This window comes from Protopterus annectens, chromosome 3.part0 (genome assembly GCF_019279795.1).
Source record: "Protopterus annectens isolate FY-2018-M chromosome 3.part0, PAN1.0, whole genome shotgun sequence".
Classification (NCBI taxonomy): domain Eukaryota; kingdom Metazoa; phylum Chordata; order Ceratodontiformes; family Protopteridae; genus Protopterus; species Protopterus annectens.
The window spans coordinates 1032765816-1032787644 of NC_056731.1; the positions used below are offsets into that span (position 1 = coordinate 1032765816).

The following is a 21829-nucleotide window of genomic DNA, read 5'->3' on the forward strand; positions in this document are numbered from 1 at the left end:
TTTGAATCTGTGCTATTAAAGTACAGATTTGCATGGATTTATTTCTTCTGAAAATGAACTAAATGCAATAACTGCCATGCATTTAGGAAAACAGAGAAATTGTTTTTGTGTGTCCAAGTGTGTATGCGTGTGTGTGTTTGTATCTATCTAAATATATATATATATATATATATATATATGTATATATATATATATATATATATATATATATATATATATATATATTGTTGCCCTTCATTTGTTCAAACTTTCAAATGTTCGAAACTCATATGGCTGACACCATATGAACGAATGCTTGAAAGGCCGACAAATGATAGCAGAGATCCCGCTACAGTGTGGGACTGGGAGATTCCCCTTTCCTGCACTGTAGTGTGATCTCGGAGTGAGAATACTTAAGTAGCAGGGGGTGTGGGGGTGCAGGGGGGCTTTCCACCCTGCATAACACAGTTTTACTGTGTTTACAGGTAGGTAAATGGTGCTATTTCAGCATGTCGGTCTTTCAGAAAGTGTCGATCATATGCTGTCAGCCATATGAAAGTCGGCATTCTGAACGATCAATACCCACACACACACACACACACACACTTATACATATATATATATTTATATATATATATATATATATATATATATATATATATATATATATATATATATATATATACACATAGTGACAGACACACACACACACACATGTGTGTATGCATGAGTGCATGTGTGCCTTATACTACCAGTACTAATTAAACACATTTTTTTTTATGGTGGTACTTCTTCATTTACTGCTGCTGTATACAAAACACATAGGAGGAAATGAAGAATGATAGAGGGTTATACCTCTCAACTGTCCAGATTTTTACAGAATGTCCAGAGTTTTGCCTCATATTTCTGGTCTGGTCCTCATATAAGTTGTGGTTTATGGATTATGGGTGCAAATCAGTGAGGACTACATTCGCTAAATAATGACAAGCATATGAGTTTCACACTTCATATCCTTCAGAACTTGTATGGTAACACAAGACCTTTTATTTTAGCAATTTTATAAGTTTATAAGAGCAATATTTAATATTTGTCCCTATTTTGGGGCTTTGCCCCCAAATATTTTTGGTTTTGTCTAGATTTTTTGTGCTAAGAGGTTGAGAGCTATGAGAGGGGTTAATACTACGAAATCTCACACATACTTTGTGAAGAGAATCATTGTCCCAGATCTTAGGAAAAAATACGTTTGTTAACATCAGCACACATCTAGCTACATGATTTCTGTCGCATTACTCACATTTAAGGGCTTGAGAAAGGTATTTAGTGTAGTAAACTAATGTCGGAATTCAGTGCTGGCCACAAAGGCTTTAATTATTGTCACACATTCATTGCACAAATGAGTTTTCCAAAATTCGACAATATACTGTGATCTGCTTTGCTCTAATCTGTCAGACTACTTGTTACTTATTTGTGAGATACACCTTAGTTTTGATCGTTATGTATCACAGACAAGTATGACAAAACAGTGCCATGTGAAGAGAGGGACAACATTCAAACTCTTCACAGGATTGAATCTAGGAAAGAATCAACTCAGAGACTCAAGCAAAGTGTACCACTATGACACCTACTTAAAAAGGAAACAAAAATGCAGGTTTTATATTATAAAGTAGTTTTTATCCTCTTCTCATGTGATTGAAAAACTTTGTTTATAAACAAATGTATATATTCTGCTACTGAGATCAAAATTTAGAATGTATATGATGTTAAAGTTAATCAAGGTGAGTCGGCTGAAAATGAAGTATGCTTTAGTTTTGTAAACACAACATGGTCTTCAACAATAGACTGCATATTAATGGCCCCTTATTTATTTTATTACCATGTCTAAGAAGTGTCATAAATTGGATTGTGTCACCATTATTGCCAAAGGGTTATTTCCTTGTCTCTGGACAGCTCTGCTGCTGTTAGACTAATGGTATGCAAACTGTCTCAAGTGTACTCATAAGGTGAGGTGTGAATCTCAAACTTCACTTATAATAGCAGACTAGGAACAGGATGGTGAATTTTGCTATGAAGTCCAACTCAAGTTTCGTATTACACATAACACTCACATAGGGTGTCTTGCTACATCTCATCTGATAATGCTGCTTACTTTTTTTCAGAACTCCGTAACCGAGACACCAGTTCTACCTATCAGAAAGGTTCAGTAGGATTTCTCTCATTGGCAGGTATTTATTAAAATATAGTCTTTATTTAATTGCTACATCTGTACACGCTGTTTTGTGCTTTTTCCCGCATAAATGTTCCATGATGATTAGTGATTGTTTTTTGTGTTATTGTGCAGTCGGGTGAAATCACATGGTTGCACAGGTCAGTCATAACACATTTTACTTTGTAAAATGAATACCCCCTTTTTGTTAAAGCTACAAGTCCTATTCCTTTGCTGTCCTCAGAGATTCATGTTAACCATCTCATCTATTGAGTTGTTTTATCCTACTGATTGATCTGATAACCATTCCATTATAATAGTCACTCTTTGTTTTTATCTTTAATGCATCATTGAGTAGTAGCTTCCAGACAATACATGGTGTCTACATCTTAAAGGTTACTCTTCAAATGTTTCTCTGCTACTCAGTACTCATAGGTATTTCTACATGGCCTCTCTCCAGTGTCTTAGCTTTCTCTCCCCCTGTTAACTGTGTTTAAGTCTTTAACATTCTCTATCTCTCTTTTAGTACATCTTCGATTCTATTTTACTCCTCCTCAGCTTACATAGTGGTAGCTTTCTAAACTTTCTATTTGTTGTTCCTGATAAAAAAAAAAAAAGACGTGGACCTGAACAATGTGAGCTGCCAAGAGAGGCCATTTTCTTGTACTCAATATCCTATATACACTAAAGTATTGACCTATGCCTTGCCTTCTGGGTCATTATGGATCTGGCAGTCTAGGACCTCTTACATCTCCACTAATCAAACAGTCCATTGAACATTAGGGCTAGAGATCTAAACCTGCCAAGCACACATAAACAAATGTGGACAGACAGATTTGTCATGCAACAACTGCACTGGGACAAACTTCTAATCAAAGTTAAGTACTGTGACACACTATCTTCCTTTAAGAAAGAATTAAACAATCAGATGGGTTTTCATAAATTCACTTCCAGTATAACTTGCTCAATAAGATGTGGTCCAAGGGTTGGTACTGGCAAAGGCAAATGACCACATGGCCCAGTTGTGTTGTATATTCTATAATTCTATGATTCTGTGAGTGTGCAAAACTTTTTCTGCATAGTGTACTTATCTCATAACCGAGGAGAAGTATGATTTTCGATAAGCATATTCCTGCAAGCACTAAAGAATTAATAAGAATGAAAGGTGATGCAATGGCAATTGCCAATTTGCAAACTTTTTAAGAACTAAACAAGCCTTTGAAGTGAAGTGTACATATCACTAGCCTTAAAAATGAGAAAAAGTCAAACTGTTTCTGGGTACTTTGGAAATGCTGGAAAAAGTCAAATTACAGTTCACAAGAGAGCCATGAGAAGACAAACTACACAAACATATTATTAATATATTTCATTTAAGCTTGGAACAGGAGAAGAATGTGATGTTTATTGTTTACTTCTCCAGCACTGAAATGTTAAAGACATTTAGATCTTACTCACATTTGTAGAATCAAATAATATAACCCACAGTGAGTCCTTTCAGTATCACCATTCAGATTCAAACACTGTTCACTCCCCTCATCTGCTGATCAGCTACACAAACCATTTCCCATTACCAAACTCTCTTTCACTTCAAAAAAACTAACTACAAAAAATCATTTTAAAAATCTGCCAACTAAATGTAACCTCAGCTGCTCTATCTTTAACCTAAAAATCCTAATAACTGCACCCAGAATATTAGTCATCTGCAGTCTTAATCTATAAGAGTGTATGAAATGTGTGCTATGAAATGTTCAAGTAACAAGTGCATGGTGTATCCACATGGAATAATTAAAAAAAATCATAATCCTTTATCCTTCAACGTGACAACAATCCAAAAAAAAAACACATTGGTAAATCAAATAAATCAAAATCTAACAAATATTTAATACATTCATTTCAAAAGTGCATATCAGAACTTTATGTATGAACACACAAGCAAATCAGGTGAACTTTTAAGTTAAAACAAGTCATTTGACACCAATGCATTCAGTAGTGAATCTTAAAATCTTTGCAATGGATAAAAAAAGTGTGATGCATAAATATTACTAAAACTATGATATAATGTACATTTTTTACATTATATTCTAAAGAAAGAGAAAGAGACAGATTTAGCTTAAATTACTGTCTAGACCAGAAGCTCATAGCTGGAGTTTGATATATCTCATCTGTCTGTTCAACACTTGAAATATACATTTCTTGTGCAAGCTTATTACTGTTTGCATATTTAATCTCCAAGTGAAATGCTTTATTTTATTAATTTCCAGTAAAATGTTGCACTATATAGCTTTCAATGTTTGAGGCTGGTCGTCTATTTGTGAACTTAAGGGCTCATACACTGAAGTGGTACTATTAACACCTTGGTTTCCAGCAACTAAACAGTGCCGTCTCTGAACTAAATGCTACCATTTGATTAGTTATATAATGGATTATTTTAAGGTTTACCAGTAATTTGTGTTTTTGATTTATCAGAGAAGTCTGGCTTGTAGAAGTTTATTGTGAATTAGGGAAGAATGGTTTTATACCAGAGAGTCATCCTTTACTCCATTCTGAATAGCATTGTGTATATGAGTTTAAGTGGAAAGTCATTCTGGATAATTTTCAGTTGGTATTATTAAGTATGTACTAGATGACCTGTGATCTTTCTAAGGTGGGTTAAATCCACAGCATCAAGAGATTCTAAGTCTGATCTCCAGTTACTGTACAGTGCAAAGCCAGTTTGAGAATGATGACTATTACCCAAAGTGCTCATTTAAGACAAGTCACAGCTGGCACATTACTTGATCAACCATGGTGCGACCTGAGAGACCATACCTCTGCTTTTCATATTACTTTGCTCAAGGAGTACAGATTTAAAGTTTGTTACATCACCCATTCCTGCTGGAAGTGGGTGGACTTTAAACACCCATTCATCACACATTTCTAGAGGCAGTGGTAAAATATATACTTGACATGTATGACTTGCAAAACAGATCTGTTACCAGAAAGTGTATTTACCCTTGAAGCTGCAATGAATATTTAAAACAGTATCGCCTGCATGGCAGTCACTTTATTTTACAGTCAGACAACTTACAAAACTGGAAAAAATCAACTATGTGAGTATGACAACATGCTACTGTCACTGATGAGTAAACAGTGCAAAAGAAAATCAGTGTCATTTGCTGATATGAATAAGGACTCAGTGTCATTTGCTGACATGAATAAGGAATCAGTGTCATTTGCTGATATGAATAAGGAATCAGTGTCATTTGCTGATATGAATAAGGATCATATGACGATTATCATAAGTGCTGCTAAGACTCATTCCAATGAAAGTGAAGACAGCCTTGTAATACGTTTGACTGCAGGAAATGCTAAAAAATCAATTCATCCCCTTATGATCTCAAAGTGCAGCTCCAATTAAGTCGACTGCATCTGTAGAGGAAATGGTTTTACATTAAAGCAAATGTGAGAATGAGACAACATCGAACTGCAGAAAAGGAGATGGAGAAATAGCATGAGGCTGAACTTCTACCCCTTCATCGGACATGTGAGAAATTCTGGATAAAACTGAATCAGGATACCAAAGAAAATACTATACTGCTGTGCTGTTCTGGTGGAGGTTTTTGTTTTAATTTGTAATTTTCTGTTCCCCAATGCCTACTGACCATCAGCTCCCCATGATCTATTATTCATAGGGTGAGAACTGTTCCCAGACATTTATTCCCTGTGACAAGATAGCTGATCATGGAGCTGTTGTCCTGAAAGATACTATGACTTTTTTTTAAATGCAATCTACACTCACCACCTGGACCTGCTATGCCCTAATATAGAAGAAAACCCACTCTTTGACATACCTCTGTAAGAGGTGCTACAATGCTTGGGTGGACCCATCCATATTCATCCCTGGCTATGGACCTATTCTCAATGGGGCAGCCAATACTATTGCCCTAGAGTGGCAGGAAAATACAATAGAATGAGGCAACACAACTGTCCCACCAAGGTGAGTGCATCAATGTAAGTCATACACCTGTCACCTACCTCATCTCACATCCTCCTGCTTCATCAATTTCAAGTTGCTTGGATTAAAGTCAGGACTTTTTCACTCTGCACCACAGTGGTAGGGCAAGAGACAGATGACTTTGATGGTTTGATTTGGACATTTCTGAGGTCATGTAATGATTGCTAAACTGACCAGGGGCAATATGCCACATTCCTTATTAGTCTAATGTAGGCAAGACAAGCATAAATTAACAAAAATGACTGATATGGACTGCTGTAATTGTGATAAAGTTAAACACTGCAAATTTGAATTTCAAATGTACTCCAAAAACTAACAGACTGTTTACAGAATACAGCAAAAGGAAGAGGACATTGTCATATGACATCATTGCAGAAATAAACACTTCCATAGGTGGGTGATTGGATATAAAGTTACTATCACTGAAATCTTGAGATACCTTATGTTATGACAAGCATTCAGTTGTTTGCATTTGGATATTGGAGTCTGCTTAACAGATATGGAGTGTAACACATCTAAGTAAATCATACAAAGAGTGTCCCCTATTGAATCAGCAAGATAACTGCATAAAAAGTACATACCCACCTTATAAAATGGGTATAAGTGATCTGAAAGCATCAGACTACACCTCCAAATGTCTGTGCACATAAAGAGGGAGACACTGTCTCAAGTACATAAAAAGTTATTGGAGTAAAATGCTTACATTGTACTAAAATGGGGCATATACAGCTTGTATGTCCACAATAACATAGTGGAGAACAAAGCCTTGTGAAACAGTTAACAGAGGTAACAACATATATGGCGTGTTGTCTTAAAGAAACCACTGCTAATGGGAATACTGCATTTCATGTAACCTTGTTAAGCATGTAGTTTTTAACCAAGAGCATTACATGTCCATGCAGTCTAGTCCACTTAGGACTATGGAGGGACACCTTTATAGGTGCTATTGGCCAGATACCATTTGGTCACAGAAGTATGGCAGGGAGAAAAGTATATTGCTGTTTTGGTGATATACCACTCCACATTCTAATAGGTAATACATGATGGCATGCAGATTATCAATGTATTTATTTTATTTTATTTATTTTATTTTACATTTGTTTACCGGGATAGTCCGACTGCGTGTGAGCACATTTTCAGTGCAGGTCCAGGGAGAAAAGCTCCACATAAAATACAGGCAAGTAATAACAAGGACATGTTTAATAATTACTATTTTAGAGGTAAAATATAAACAGTATTAAACTGGTGAGATGCTCTTGATACAGATCACAGTTACAATTTGTACATCATTTTGTCAAGTAAGGATTTTCATGTAGTGATCTGGGTAATATAAGGTATTAGCTTAAACAAAAACAATTATAAGGTAAAAACATAAAGTCATCTATTAAAAGTCAAGCCTGTTAAAGTTAGTTGTAACTTTCTAATGAGAGCTATAGATTCTATAATATGTGGTAGAAAGAAGCTGGAGAGTTATTCATCAAAGTAGACAGTGTAAGCAGTGAAGTCAAGAAGAAGTTTGCAAACATGCATTGTGTGGTGGAAGGGAATCTAGGGGAATTATTGTTTTATCCTGGTCCATTACATGAGCAAAGCCAATTATTGGATAGATGTTCCTTGAGCATTTTTTTAAACTGAGCATTACTAGTTGTGGTTCTTAAGTCTAGAGGTAGGGAATTCCACATTCTGGCTACATAGCTAGAATACAGAGAATCTACTGAGGGATTTGTAGATTTGGTAACTTTTAGCAAAGATTTGTTAGATGAGCGAAGCAGTCTGTGATTACAATATGGATTGTGTTGATTTTGCTGGACAGGTATTTTGCCTGGTTCATTAAATAACTTATGTGCCATTGACTGCACGTCATAATGTAGGAGTAGTGGGAATTCTAGCCATGACAGCATTTTTAGTGTACATTTTGTTATAGAGTGTTTCAATCTTTCCAAGGTCTATTTTCTGAGGTTAGTGAGTCTAGGTGAGGTGTAAAGAAGTGTCGAGAGTAGGTGTGTTCTTGTGATTGCGACTTTGATGTTATTATATAGGAATTGTTTGTTTTATACAGGGCGCACATTTTTTGTGAACTTTCTTGACCATTTCTAATATATGCTAGTCAAATTTCATGTTATTGTCAATAATGACACCTAGGATTTTTGTTTGGGTAACAGGTATGATAGTTGTGTTAGCTGCAGCAGTTATGGAAAATAAGGGTGGGGTGTTTGTGGCTGTAGTAGGGTGGAAGATTATGAGCTTCGTTTTATTAGGGTTAAGTATAACTTGTGAGTTGGTAAGCCATGTTTCAACTGCTGTAAAGGATTTTTGTGGTAAAGGATGCAGTTATACACTGCAGGCATGAAATCAGTCCTTTATGGAAAGTAGCATAGAGACACAGCCAATAACTACCCCTCCAACAGAAGCTGGTGATTTACCTACTATGGAAAAAGAACTAGGTAGTAACAGGAAGACTGAATCTAAGCCACAGCTGTCAAAGAGCACTGGCCTTCAGCTGAAAAGATTTAGTCCATGAAAACATACCTGTTAGGAATTAGCCCAAATATGTGACAAAGATGGTGGAAAACATCAGACTTTTGGATGGGAACTGGGAATGATCACAAGGAGTGAGATGAGATGTGCGCAGCTGTCAGATCCTACTTGGCAGGAGTACAGGAGGTAGCCAAAGAGACTCAACTCTCAAGGAAAGAGAGACTCTATAAGTGCTGTGCAAAGACTTGCAAGACAATGGACTCAAAATGAAGGATAAAGGAAAAAGTGATACAGCAGATAATACATGCAAAGGCCTGCCACAGGACACTTCCTACCACATCTCTTGACATTGTTTTTCAGGTTTAATGCCTACAAATGTAGAGTGGGGAATATCTAACATGTTTGTAAGCCAGGCGATGCAAAGGCATTGAAAAGCATATCAAGTGTGTCAGAAATTTGCATTACAGGAGAAAAAGTACAAGTTTGGTTTGGTGTAAGTGCCTATTGCATAAGAACCATTTCCCCAATATCAAGTATATCTTGGTGGTGGTAAGATACTATGCTTCCTGGTGTCCCGAGACAGTTTCTGCCCACTATTGAGGCAGAAATGGTAGCAAATGCTCTGTTTTTTTTCACAAATGAAGCAAGTTTGGTATCAAATCTGGTATCTCATAGTAACAAAGAAAAGTATCCCAGAACCGTGAATAAATTTTATTAGTTAGTTAAAAACTTTCAGTTACTGACTGCATCTTCTGGCTTCAAGTAACAGAATAACAAATGGTTAATGGTAAACTGAATGAAAGACTAATGTTAACTAAACTTTGTCAACAAAAACAAAACATAATCATATTTTTGATTTGTTGCATTGTGTTAAGAGTTCTGTCTTTTAAGATTTGTGTGCTATCACTTTTAGAAACTCTTTGCTTGATTGATTGTTTAATTGAAGCAAATTACACACTAGTATATAAGTGCATTTATATCTTACTTTGTTACTCTGTTAAGCCTGAAGAAGTAGTGAGTGAGTAACTGTGAAAGTTTTTAACTAGCTAATACAACATATTTTAGACGTGTGGTTCTGGGATACTCAGTTTTTGTGTCTGTTAATTTTTTTCAACAGGTGAGTTTCCATTGGGAGTTATTGATGGTTAGAGGAGGTGAGTTATCGTCAGATGTACTGACTTGATTGTTTCTATACTATGAGACCAGGAAATTAAAAAAAAAGAAAAATCCTCTTCCATCCTCAGTCAAATGACCTGGTAAAGAGGATCAGTTCTACCCCCACTGAAATGGGAGTGGGAAAGCTGCGTACTGTTTTTTTTTTTTTTGGCTTTCAGGGAAGAGTCTAGTGAATCCATAGATGTTTCACCACCCATTGTACTTTATGGTCAAATGGTGGGGGAAGTGTGTCTCTAGACCAAACTTGCGCCATGTAAAAGGGTGAATATGATTTCCACAACAAGTCTGTCATAGAGTACGTGCTGAATGTCAGGACTAAGCTTTGGAAAATCAAGGGGTTGGCACAGGAGCACCACAAGCACAACAGCAGCAAAAGTCTGCTTAGGAAATGACAGTGGGTACTGCTGGACAAAAAGTAGTGGTAGTTAGGCTATAGGCAGCAACAGAGGGACATACCACTGTACTGGGAAAGGGAAATGATACTAATTACATGGTGGAATTGCCAAATAAAGACAAAAACACAAAGTATATCATGCCAACATAATAAAGCCTATCATTATACCGACATTACAATACTTATTACATGCAGTGAGTCAAATGAAGAATTTGAGACAGATTTGGTGCAAGATCTTCTCAGGGAGACTCAAAGTACCATCTATAATGCAGATATACCTTATATATGTTTAGGAAATCTAAGGCTCAAGGGACATGTGCTGAACTTACAGAACCCCATACAGACATAGGAACCTTAGTAACAATCAAACTGGCTGTGTATTTTTACCTGAACAATGCAAGAAAACCATGCAGAAAGAACTGAAAGAAATGGTATATCTGGAAGCAGCAAAGAAATGTAATAATCTCTGTACCTCACCAGTACTGTCTGTAACAAAAAGATGGAAGTACTAAGCTAAAGTATAGACTGTAGGATGACATACACTCACACAGAATCAGATGTGTGCTCCATGTAATGAACTGAAGAAACTTCAGAGCATCTGGATGGGGTAACATATTGTGTTTATATCAGGTTATCAAATCATGAAAATAGTGAATGCTATTTCATCAGCCCCAAAACATTTAAACATGAAAATATCCAACATTCAGAACAGCAAATTTTTTTCCCATGGAAAAATTTTGTTGCTCCGAACCACATACACACAACTCAAGCACATCAAACAAACAGCAACCACACACATACACTTAAATTCCTACATCTAATGCTACAGTAAACTAAACATACACTACTATCTACCCACTTACCTTAACCCAAACTCTAACCGTAAGATTGGTCACTATCACACACTCACCTAACCTGCAAACTAACCCTAACTCACTTAAACTGCCCCTAACCCTAAAGTCTGTCACTACTGCACACATGCCTAACCTGCACCATAACCCTAACTCACTTTACCCGTCCTTAACCCTAACATGTAAACAATCGCACACTTAACTGAACCAAACCCTTAACTTTCCACCACAGCGCTAAGAATAGCGAAGCCACAGAAACGGCCAACTGAATTCTTTCCCCGAGGAAAAAATTTGTTGTTCTGCAGCTTTGCTATTCTTAGTGTTCGCTGAATAGTGTTCGAAATCAGAACATTCGAAGATTTAATACTTCAGTCTTCTGATATAGACCCAACGTGTCTCTGCTTTACTGGTTTAACTAAGCATGCAGCAAGGAAGATGGCAGATGTTTTAACCCTATTTCGGTTGTATGCATTCATCTGTATATACTTTGGAATGAAGAATGCCCCAGGCAATTTGCAGTGTTTGGCAGATCCTACACTAGCAAGAGCTGGCGACAATACTCTTGCCTACATAAAATATACTGCTGTTTTTAGATTGTTCTTTCATGAGCATGTACAATATATCTGAGAGTTGCTAAACAGAGTAAAATGGCCTGACTGACAAAGAAATGGCAAGAAAGAATGGTAAAAGTAGCTTACCCTTGTGATTGGGTGAATGATGTCAACATCTGTAAAAAGCATGCCAAAGCAGAATTTATTCAGGCATGACCAATCTAGTTTATGGAAAAAAATGGTAAAGATGTTCCCTGGGAGAGTAGGACATCACAAAAAGTTTGTACCTCACTACAGTATGAGTATTGCTTCTGCCACTGACCTTGTTCAAAATAACTTATCAAATTAACTTATCTTGACCATAGCTTTCAAGTAGATACTCAGAAACAGTAGGATGCCTTGAGTGGATCTCCTGTACTAACTAGTTCTGTTTCTTGTCATGATGTTATTTTTCAGGTAGTTGCTAAGTGTCATAAAATGGGGGCAGTACTCAGTCAAATATCTTCAAAGGAAGAAGGACAGTCATTAATATACCTTAGATGAAAACATTTGCCAAAGGTAGACTTATTTACAGCTGTGGGAAAGAAAGGTGTTGGAGTAGTGTGCACTGTTTGAAAGATTCATATTAGTTGCAGACCATAAACCTTCAAAGTGGTATTACAGACCCAGTGGGCAAAATACCAAACTTCCTGAAGGGATTTTGACATTATAGTCCTATAACTTGACTAATCAGCACTGAATGGTTTGAATAATGCCAAAGCAGATGGCTATTTTAGACTAGCAAATGGGTAGTGTGACTTCTGAGATAAACTGTCCTACTACAGAGCTTCATTTCCTAAGGATTTCTCAACAAAAGTCACAAGTGTATTAAGAGGGAGAGTATGAAAAGTTACAATAAGTTGGAAAAGTGTCTCTTCTCTCAAAAGTGAAAAACAGAAGTGAACAAAGCTGCATTAAAGAATTTATTTAATAAAATGGAAAATAATTCTTTATATCCGAATCAAATGTTGCAGTGAGACAGATATAGGAGAATAAACTGGAGATGAGAAAGGAGTACAGCTTGGTATTCCTACATTTGGAGAAAGCATACAATATGGTCCCAAGAAAGCCTATTTGAACAATCCTGTGATGGTTCCGAGACCCAGAAACATTGGAAAAATGAGTACATGGTAAGTGCAAGGACCCACTGACTAAAGTATGAACTGTGCTTTGAGTCACAGACAGGTTCCCAGTGGGAATGGGTGTGTGTCATGGTCCAGCTCTGACTCCAGCCATACTGATTATAGTTACATTAGCAAACAGTTGATTGGTGACAGAGCAACAACGTGTGTGTATGGAAATAGTGTGGCACAGTAAGCAGACACTGAAATGGAACTTCAGCAAACTGCAGGAGATGATAGGAGACTAGGATGTAAAATCATTGGCACATGGGATGGAAATTAGTACAGAAAAGGCATTTGTCCCATCTAGGAAAAGGAGAAATCAGAAGAAGCTGACAATTGGAAAAGAAAGCAAATTGAACAACTGAAGAGTTTCAAGTATTTAGGAGGAATAAGTCTAAAAGAGGAACTCAAAACTAGACTTAGAGGACATACAGCAAACTGGCAGAGAGCATTAGCAGTAGTTTGTGAAAGATGAATGCAAAATAAGCCAAAAAGTGTGGCGTGCAAAGCAGTGTGTTACCAGTACTTCAGTATGGCACAGCAACCCACCCAGACAATGAAAGCAGAACATGTGAGGAAGACTGAGCTGGTGAAGACAAAGTATCTGAGATGGGTGGTAGGACAAAACTGGTAGGAGAGCTGAAGAAATGACATCAAAGAAGAAGCCAAAGTAGTCCCTATTGCAGAGAAGGCCAAGGAGAACAGATTATGGTGCTTAGTTCCAATGTACAGGAAACAGAAGATGTTTTCAAGAAGATGATTTGAGAGAGATTGGGAGAAGTTAAGAAGAACTGAGGATCACCAGATAGGAGATGAATGGACTGAGTAAGAGAAAATGTGTGATAATCAGGCATAATGGTTGCAGAAGATAGTACAGTGACACTGAAAGGAAACAAGTAGAGACAACAGGTATGACACCCTGAGCTCAAGTACAAAACTAAGAAATATGAGGTTGGGGGTGATGATGATTATTATGTGGTACATACTAGGTTTGTGAGAATAATTATTCTTTTATGTTTCCTTAATGAAAAGCTGGTAATCTGCCACTCGCCATTAAAATGCTTACTCATTCAAGTATGTGACAAAATGCAGTGTTAGGGTTATCGCGTCATTAAATGAACATCAGCAGCATATTTTTAACTAAACCACCCTTTTCAGCTACAGGAGATCAATAGCACATAAGATATGGGATGAAAATGCAGTTACCATTCCATTTAGTGTAAGCATCACACTATTAAATACACCCCTAAGAGCTGTCCCAGTTGCTTGGTATTTGAGACCTTATGCAAAGAGTGACCTAACCTTTACCACACGTGTTTATTGTTGTCAGAAATTCCATCTATACTGCACAACTTATAAACAAAAGGATTGTGTCTAGTTCTAAGAATGTCATTATCCCCCTTAACTCACCCTTTATTAGGCCAGTCATTGATTATAATGCCCCCTTTGGCATATATCTGTTCAGACACATGCAACAACTGGAATGCCTTTAGAGGTAATTTTCTAAAATTATATAAGACCTATATAGCATTCCCTACATGGGCTGACTCAAAGCCCTGTCACCATACATGGTATTCTACAGACTGTTAAGAGGTTATCTGTTTCTAGCATACTAGGCATTTTCTGACATATTGCTGATGGAGTTACTGCACATTAGCAAGTCAAATTACATCAGAAATATTCAGTCCAGGGACCTAAATGTTTTCTGCATCATCAACACAACAATCTAAAGGGATAGGTATATCTCAAAGAGGATACCGCTGCTCTGAAATAGACTCCCTGTCCACATAAAACAAATTTCATTCCTGTCCATTTTCAAGTACAAATCACGTCTATGAATGAGACGCAGAAAATGTATCCTGGGACTACCCACTGTACTACAAATGGACAAAGGCAGCATATGTCATGCATGATCCCATCAAATTATCTGTGATATGACCTTTGTTATTATCATTAGGGAAAATATATAATGATTGCCCATCGGTTGTGTAAGGCCGGTTTATAACCTAATGGGATAAAGTTATTTTGATCCCAAAAAGGGAACGTGATTAAGCTTAAAATGGCCTGCAAGGGCAGCTAGCCTAGTACTTACTTATGAACCTATGAGCCTATAAGATATAGGGTAGGGGACCTATATACAAATACAGGTATAGCTGTTGGGGGGATAGCAGGGAAAGAGACCACAGATCTGCTTCTGCTACACCATATCATAGTGGATTGTCATTAGTGATTAATACACATTTCTAGACAATGTGGACTTAGACTGATGTTTGAATCTGGCAATGAGTTTGTAAGAAAACAGCGACAGGCAGGACTGGCTTACTCACTATTTTTCTTCAAATAGAAGACTTCTTTTATTTAACCCAACAGAAACATAAACTCCTACTATCACAAATAACTAATTTTGCTGTGGGATGTCTGCAAATGTCATGTTCACTGTTGTAGATATTCACTGATTTATAACTTTAATCACAGTTTTACTTAACATAACTACCCATTCTCACTTCTCATTTGCCAAATTCCAAATAACACTATCCCTATATCTTTTCTACATATCTTCATGCTTTTATCGGTATAAATCAGATATCACACAAAAGAGTCATGTCTGCATCTTGTTTACTACACCAATCCAGTATCGTACAGCTTCTCATTAGTAATACCATTTATATTCAGATAAACCAATTATTCTTTCCCTTTTTATAATAATGTTTGATCTAGTTTAAAATCTTCTTTTCCAAATTCTCCCTCTCCATTATTGAAAATGCAGTTTCTACTCTTCTATTAAGCCTTACATCATCGTCTGAAATATTATTTTCGCCATTCAATAAATCAAATATGATTTGAGGTTCAGTTTCTTCTTCTTCTGCCCATATCTGAATATTTCTTTCTTGGCCATAGACATTTTCTTGAGTAACTTTTTTGACTTCCACATTGCTTTCCACTTCCCCTTCCAAATCCACATTACTTTCTTGACATAAACATTCTTCAAAATTATAATTATTATTTATTTCAGAATTGTTTTTCATAGTCCATCCAAAAAAATCAATCACCCTTGTATAATCTACAAACAGATTTGCAATTCTATATCACCCCTTCCCCACACCAGCTGCAGTGTATTTTCTCACATATTTGATTAAGATGATAAGAATCCCCCACCCCAAAAAAAAAGAAAGAAAAAAGTTGTTTTTGGCTGACCCACATATCTTAATCCAGCCCTAAAACCATTAACAAAAATAATGCTAGATGAATGTTTTATATTAACATTTTCAGTTTTTAAAGTAACTTCCCTATCCACCATTCCACAGATCCCTTTTGTCTTTCACTTTAAAAAAATTATTCTTTTTTTCAAACTTTTTTAAACACATTTTCAAGTATGTCTCCTCCACTTTATCATTTCTGAATTGCAAAATAATGCTCTTTATTAAAGCCCTTTTTATGCAAAAATAATTTAACTGTTCCGTAGAACGATATCGTTTTTCAATTCTCTTGACTCCAAAAACTTTGACATTAATTCTTCATTTTCAAATATGTCACAAATCATCTCTTGACCTAAATTTAGAAATGATCTGACATCCAGAGCTTTAAATCCAAGTGGCATAAATTGTCCCAAACATAATGTCTGTTAATAACCGTTTCATTTTAGTTTTAATTTTTACCACCGGCCTTGTTCTCTGACTTTTATTTATGGCTGCCATCTCCTTTTTTATTTTCCCATCATTCTCTTGATCACGTCTGAATAGAGCTGCTGCCATAATACATTTGAATTAATTGATTATCTTCCTTCTTTCAAACGCTCGTTCATTATTTCTGACCATGATACAGCTGCATCCTCACCTGGATCCTCCAGTCCTACAGGCAGCACTAGGTTGACCTCCAGTGTCTTCCTTTCTTCTTCTCCTTCTCCTTCACTCACTTCAGCTAAATGCCGACCATTTATACAATCAGCATTATTGACCACGTCATTTTGGAATCGTGGTTTCTGATTTCTCCATCAAAATAGCACTCACTACATGATTGCTCACTTTTTCTCAGCCTCCTTGCTCCTTGATTGTGCAGTTTCATTTGGACACTATTATGCCAGGAACAGGACCCAACATGAAACTGGAAAGTGTAGGGGATGTTCACTGGTGCCGTGGGCAAATTTTCTCTATTCATTATGCATTGAACTTTCAGTGTCCCCTCAAAAGATGCCACCAACCTTATAGGAATAACTTTTTCAACAATGAAGAATGAGAAAGAAAGAAAGAAAGAAAGAAAAAAGAAAGAAAGAGAAAGAAAGAAAGAAAGAATAATTTAAAAAAGACAGTTGATAAAGTCAAACCTCATATGTGACAGCTGTTAACAATATTTTTCTCTAATTTATATGTTATAATATGTTAACGTTAATTAATTGCAGATCTAATGTCAGACTATCTTTTTTATCTTAAGGGGAGTTGTTGTAATAGCTGTGTTAATGTGTCTTTTGTGGAAACTTTCATAAGCGTCTGCCTTTTTTATTTTAGGTGGTTGACTTACTAGAATGGCTAAAAAAATTATAAAACAATTGATTTTCATACATTTATTAGACCATGTTAATTTTGAAAACACAATTCTGGATTTATCAGTAGTTTTTAATATACATATTCCAAGTTTTCAAAATGATTGCCCTTCTCCTTAAATGACTGAATTCCAAAAATGATTGGAGTAGTCCAGTAGCGTTGTAGCAAGCCATTGATATATGGCTACCCAACTGAAATATTACGACTCACAATGATTAGTCCTGCAATACCTAAAAAGGACGATAAATACAGTTGAAGAGCAAATATTTTTCTACTCCATAAACTTGTCTTTTTTTTGGAAGGAGTAAGCTTTCCAAACCTTCTGAACTTATATATACCAAAACCATTAATAAACAACTTGGCTGTCTTTATAGAATCAAACCTTTCCTTGCCTCACTTGCTAGAACTGCAATTGCCCATTCCCATCTGCTATTAACTCTTCTCTTCACCTCACCTCCATTCTCCATCTTAAACAAAACAGATCTTAATAAACTATCATCCTGCTATAACCACATTGCCAGATTTGCTACTGACACAGCATACAGGATACACCACTGTCATAACCTAAATTGCCTAGGGTGGCTTGAACTGCCAAGCCTACTGCAGTTAAACCAGCTAATAGTGGCACAAAAAGTCCTTTACCAACCAGAAAATACACCTGCACTAAAAAATATTATCACTCCTACACCAGCACCCAGCCACTGCGATTATCCACTAGACTTCTAGTTCAAACATACTGAATGTTCTGAATGTTCATAGTATGTTCACTGAATGTTCATAGTACTAAGCTAACTGCTCTTGCAAGCCATTGTAAGCAAACCCTGCAACTTGTATTTGTAAGGTACACACCTTAACCATTAGGCCACCCTCCCAACCCTTTGAGTACAAGACCAACTACTCAGCTAGGGACTCTCTGTTTGCCAACTCTGTTGGAAAAACATGGAAGAGATTTCCAGCTGACTCGACCCTATTACTCTCACTAACTCAATTCAAAAACAAACTCAAGAAATACTTCAAATCTCATTGGTTATGTCCTTGCACTAACCCCAACTAGTGACCTCTCTATTTCTTAGGTGCCTTACCTTCAACTACTTCTAACTTTTTTCTACAACTCCATTTCAGGAAGGGTCAATTTTATAACTGCTGCTCAACGTGTCTTAAACCGGAATGTAATGTTATGTATATATAACTTTGAAAATAATGTTATGTTTTGTAAAGTGTTTTATAATAAGTTAGTACTGTATGTGCTAAATGCTGGTATTGCTTATGACTATAATCTGCTTGAAACCAGCATTTACTAAATGCTCAATGTGTATTATTATCTTGGAGCTCTTCTCATCAGGCCTCCATTGAAAATGGATATATATCCAGTCGGACTATCCCGGTCAACAAATGTAAAATACATAAATGAATAAACTACAAGATCACCAAACCAAAAAGAAAAAGGAATATTCCGAAAAGTAGCAATCTCAAACTTCAGATAAATGAGTCTGGATTTTATGGTCATTCATGCTCCACAAGTCCCAGAATTTTGAATGGTTACACTAAGATCCTGCTTCACCACCCAAATCCTGAATTACAACTCCCACACCAGGTGTATCACTATATGAAGTATTTGACATTGCTGAGACGCACACTGCAGTGGAGGACCATGACATTAGTACCCAAAAGAATGTATATAATTGCAGTCCTTGCATAATATAAAGTAAGTCTTTCCATGTAGCAATACATTTCCTATACAATTTTGAAGCTAGGCAATGGTTACTAAAGAGAACCTAACGCTCCCATATATGATGATCCCATTCTGGGAACATTTGATAACCATACATTGGAGAGCTTGTCGCAAACAGAAGACTAAGTAGCCGAGAATGTCCATCTGGCACTTAAAAGATGGGAACTACAGTTGCATAATGTGAGGGACAGATCAGACATATCCTATCAGACCTTCAGATTTTTTTTTGTTCATGTCCATTCAGTGCTCTAAGTGGAAACATATAAAATCCCATTTATGTCAAGCAGAGCATGAACATATTCCCCACAGTCAGCTGTAACTGTGTACTACATCTAATAGTGATAAAAAATCAGTGTTCTAGCACATTAAATAAAATACATTATGTTTCAAAGCCCTTTGCCTACTGCATTCCAGTGGCTCTGAAATACCTACCACTAATTAAACCTGGGCATCTAGCATAACAGACAGCATGAAAGGAATTAAAACCTGCTGACTCCTAATGCACTCATTTTTTAAATACATTCAAACAAAAGACAGCAATGACAAACACATATTTCAGATGATGAGTCATCAAAGCAGACACCTAGTCAAAGATGCCTTTACTGCATCAAAACAGCACAGATCAAACTGAATAACAACCAAATAGATCCTCTTAATGTTATGTAGCTATAACTTTTTGAATTGAATAATAATGTAAGTGAACTTAATGCATTTGCAAATGCATCCGTTATGCACTGACATGTCTATATTGTCTAGAAACAAGCTGTGATTGATTCATATATAACTTAATGCTTTTCACTGTATTTGAAGGTTAACAAATGCGAAAGTAACTGCTATGTACAATATTCCTCCTTTGCTTGTGCACAGTTCTGCCATGAGTCTGTAGTTATTAATTAAATTATACTCCAAGTTCAGCATATTATTATGCATTAAAAAAAACACTGTTCCCTGAAGAAGAGAGATGTTTTTTATATTAGCATCACATTAATGAACTTCTGTATGACTACTACACCATGATAACTTGTTATTTTCACATCAAATAAATGAATTATTTAGGTAAAGTTATAATATTCACTGCACTTTTCTCTAATTAGCTATTTGAATCAGTTAATTAAATGTTATGCAGCAATAATATCACGCATTTTTGCATCAAATGAGATATTCAGTACCAAATGAAAACACTGCATAAGTTTTTATCTTTCCAGCAGTATGATATAGGGTATTAATTTTAAACTAAGCCAGATGGTGGATTCAAGACTGTACATATAACCATTTATGAGGAAGCATGCAAGCATTTAATAAACTTACTGTGAGGAAATCTGGGTGGATTGTCATTCACATCCGTTAGCGTAATATTCACTGTGGTGGTTCCAGATAGTCCACCCATCTGGCCTCCCATGTCCTTTGCCTGGATGACCACTTCATAGAGTTCCCTGTTTTCTCTGTTCATGTTTGGCAGTGCTGTTCTAATGATACCTGCATGGGGATTATTAAAGCATATGAGCAGCTGTTCTACTAAATATACTGAATATGGGTTAAGTGATGTTTATTTTTAGCAAACAACGCACATATAAGAAATTAGAACTCACTATTTTGTCTGTGGATGCATTAAAACACAGTAGTGGTCATAAAAATTTGTAGTGTTATATTGTACAGAAGAAACTGGTCCTAGGGATAAATAATGCATTAACCACCATTACTCTTCTAAAATGATGATTATTATATGTCTGTCTGCAGCATATTATTTTAATTGTAGTGCAACAAAATATTATATAAACAGAACAATATGAGACATGACATTTTCTACTATTGCTTTTCTGCTGATATTGTTCATGATATAGGTGTGTGTGTGTGCGTGTGTGTGTGTGTGTGTGTGTGTGTGTGTGTGTGTGTGTGTGTGTGTGTGTGTGTGTGTGTGTGTGTGTGTTTATTTATGTGCAATCTACTATACAATCTCAACATACAAGATGCTAAGGAACAAAATCACTGAACAATAATAGCCAAAATACCAAAAGGTGGAAAACTGAAACTGTAACAACTTTTGTTGTGGAGAACAAGCCCCCCGAGCACACCACCCATGTGGTAGGAAACCACACCTCCAACACCCCTTGCTAAATAAATATTCCAACTCTGAAATTGCACCACAGTGAGGAAAATGGTAAATTTCCTATTCCAAGCTGTATGGCGATCTCCATTAAGAACGTTCGAAGTTCCAAAACATTGATATTCTGGTCTCATCAGACTGAATTTTGAAGGTTTGTAATTCTGACCTTTCGAAGTAGACCTCCCCATATATATATTCACAAACACACATATGGGTCTATGTCAGATGACTGACTTTTCGAAACTCAAAAAAAAAATAATTCGAAGAGACCATATGATCGAGTGTCCAAAAACTGGAACATCAAAACAAAAATAAAAAAAAAAACACAACATTTTTGTATGACCTCCCCACACCCCCTGCAAATGATATATACTAACTTTGAGATTGCAGCATAGTGAAGAAAAGGGTACATTTCCTGCTCCTTGCTGTACTGCGATCTCCATTCAAAAGCTTTGAGTGTTCAAAACCTCGATCATATGGTCTCAACCATATGAAGTTGGAGTTTCTGAAAATGCAATCCACTGATAGGGATATATATATATATATATATATATATATATATATATATATATATATATATACATATATATATATATCTATGGGTCTACTTTAAAACACCAACATGCCAAAACAACAACGACGAGAACACCGAGACCGGAAGATCGA

The 21829-nt window shown here is 36.2% G+C and overlaps 1 protein-coding gene across 1 annotated transcript in view; it reads right to left on the reverse strand.

Annotated features, from left to right (window-relative positions):
* LOC122796665 (cadherin-10-like) overlaps nt 1–21829 on the reverse strand; it is a 2154436-nt gene that overhangs the window by 646677 nt on the left and 1485930 nt on the right. The window contains exon 7 of the mRNA XM_044065325.1: nt 20368–20535. Within this exon, the coding sequence (XP_043921260.1) occupies nt 20368–20535 (168 nt within the window). The remainder of the gene's footprint in view (nt 1–20367; nt 20536–21829) is intronic.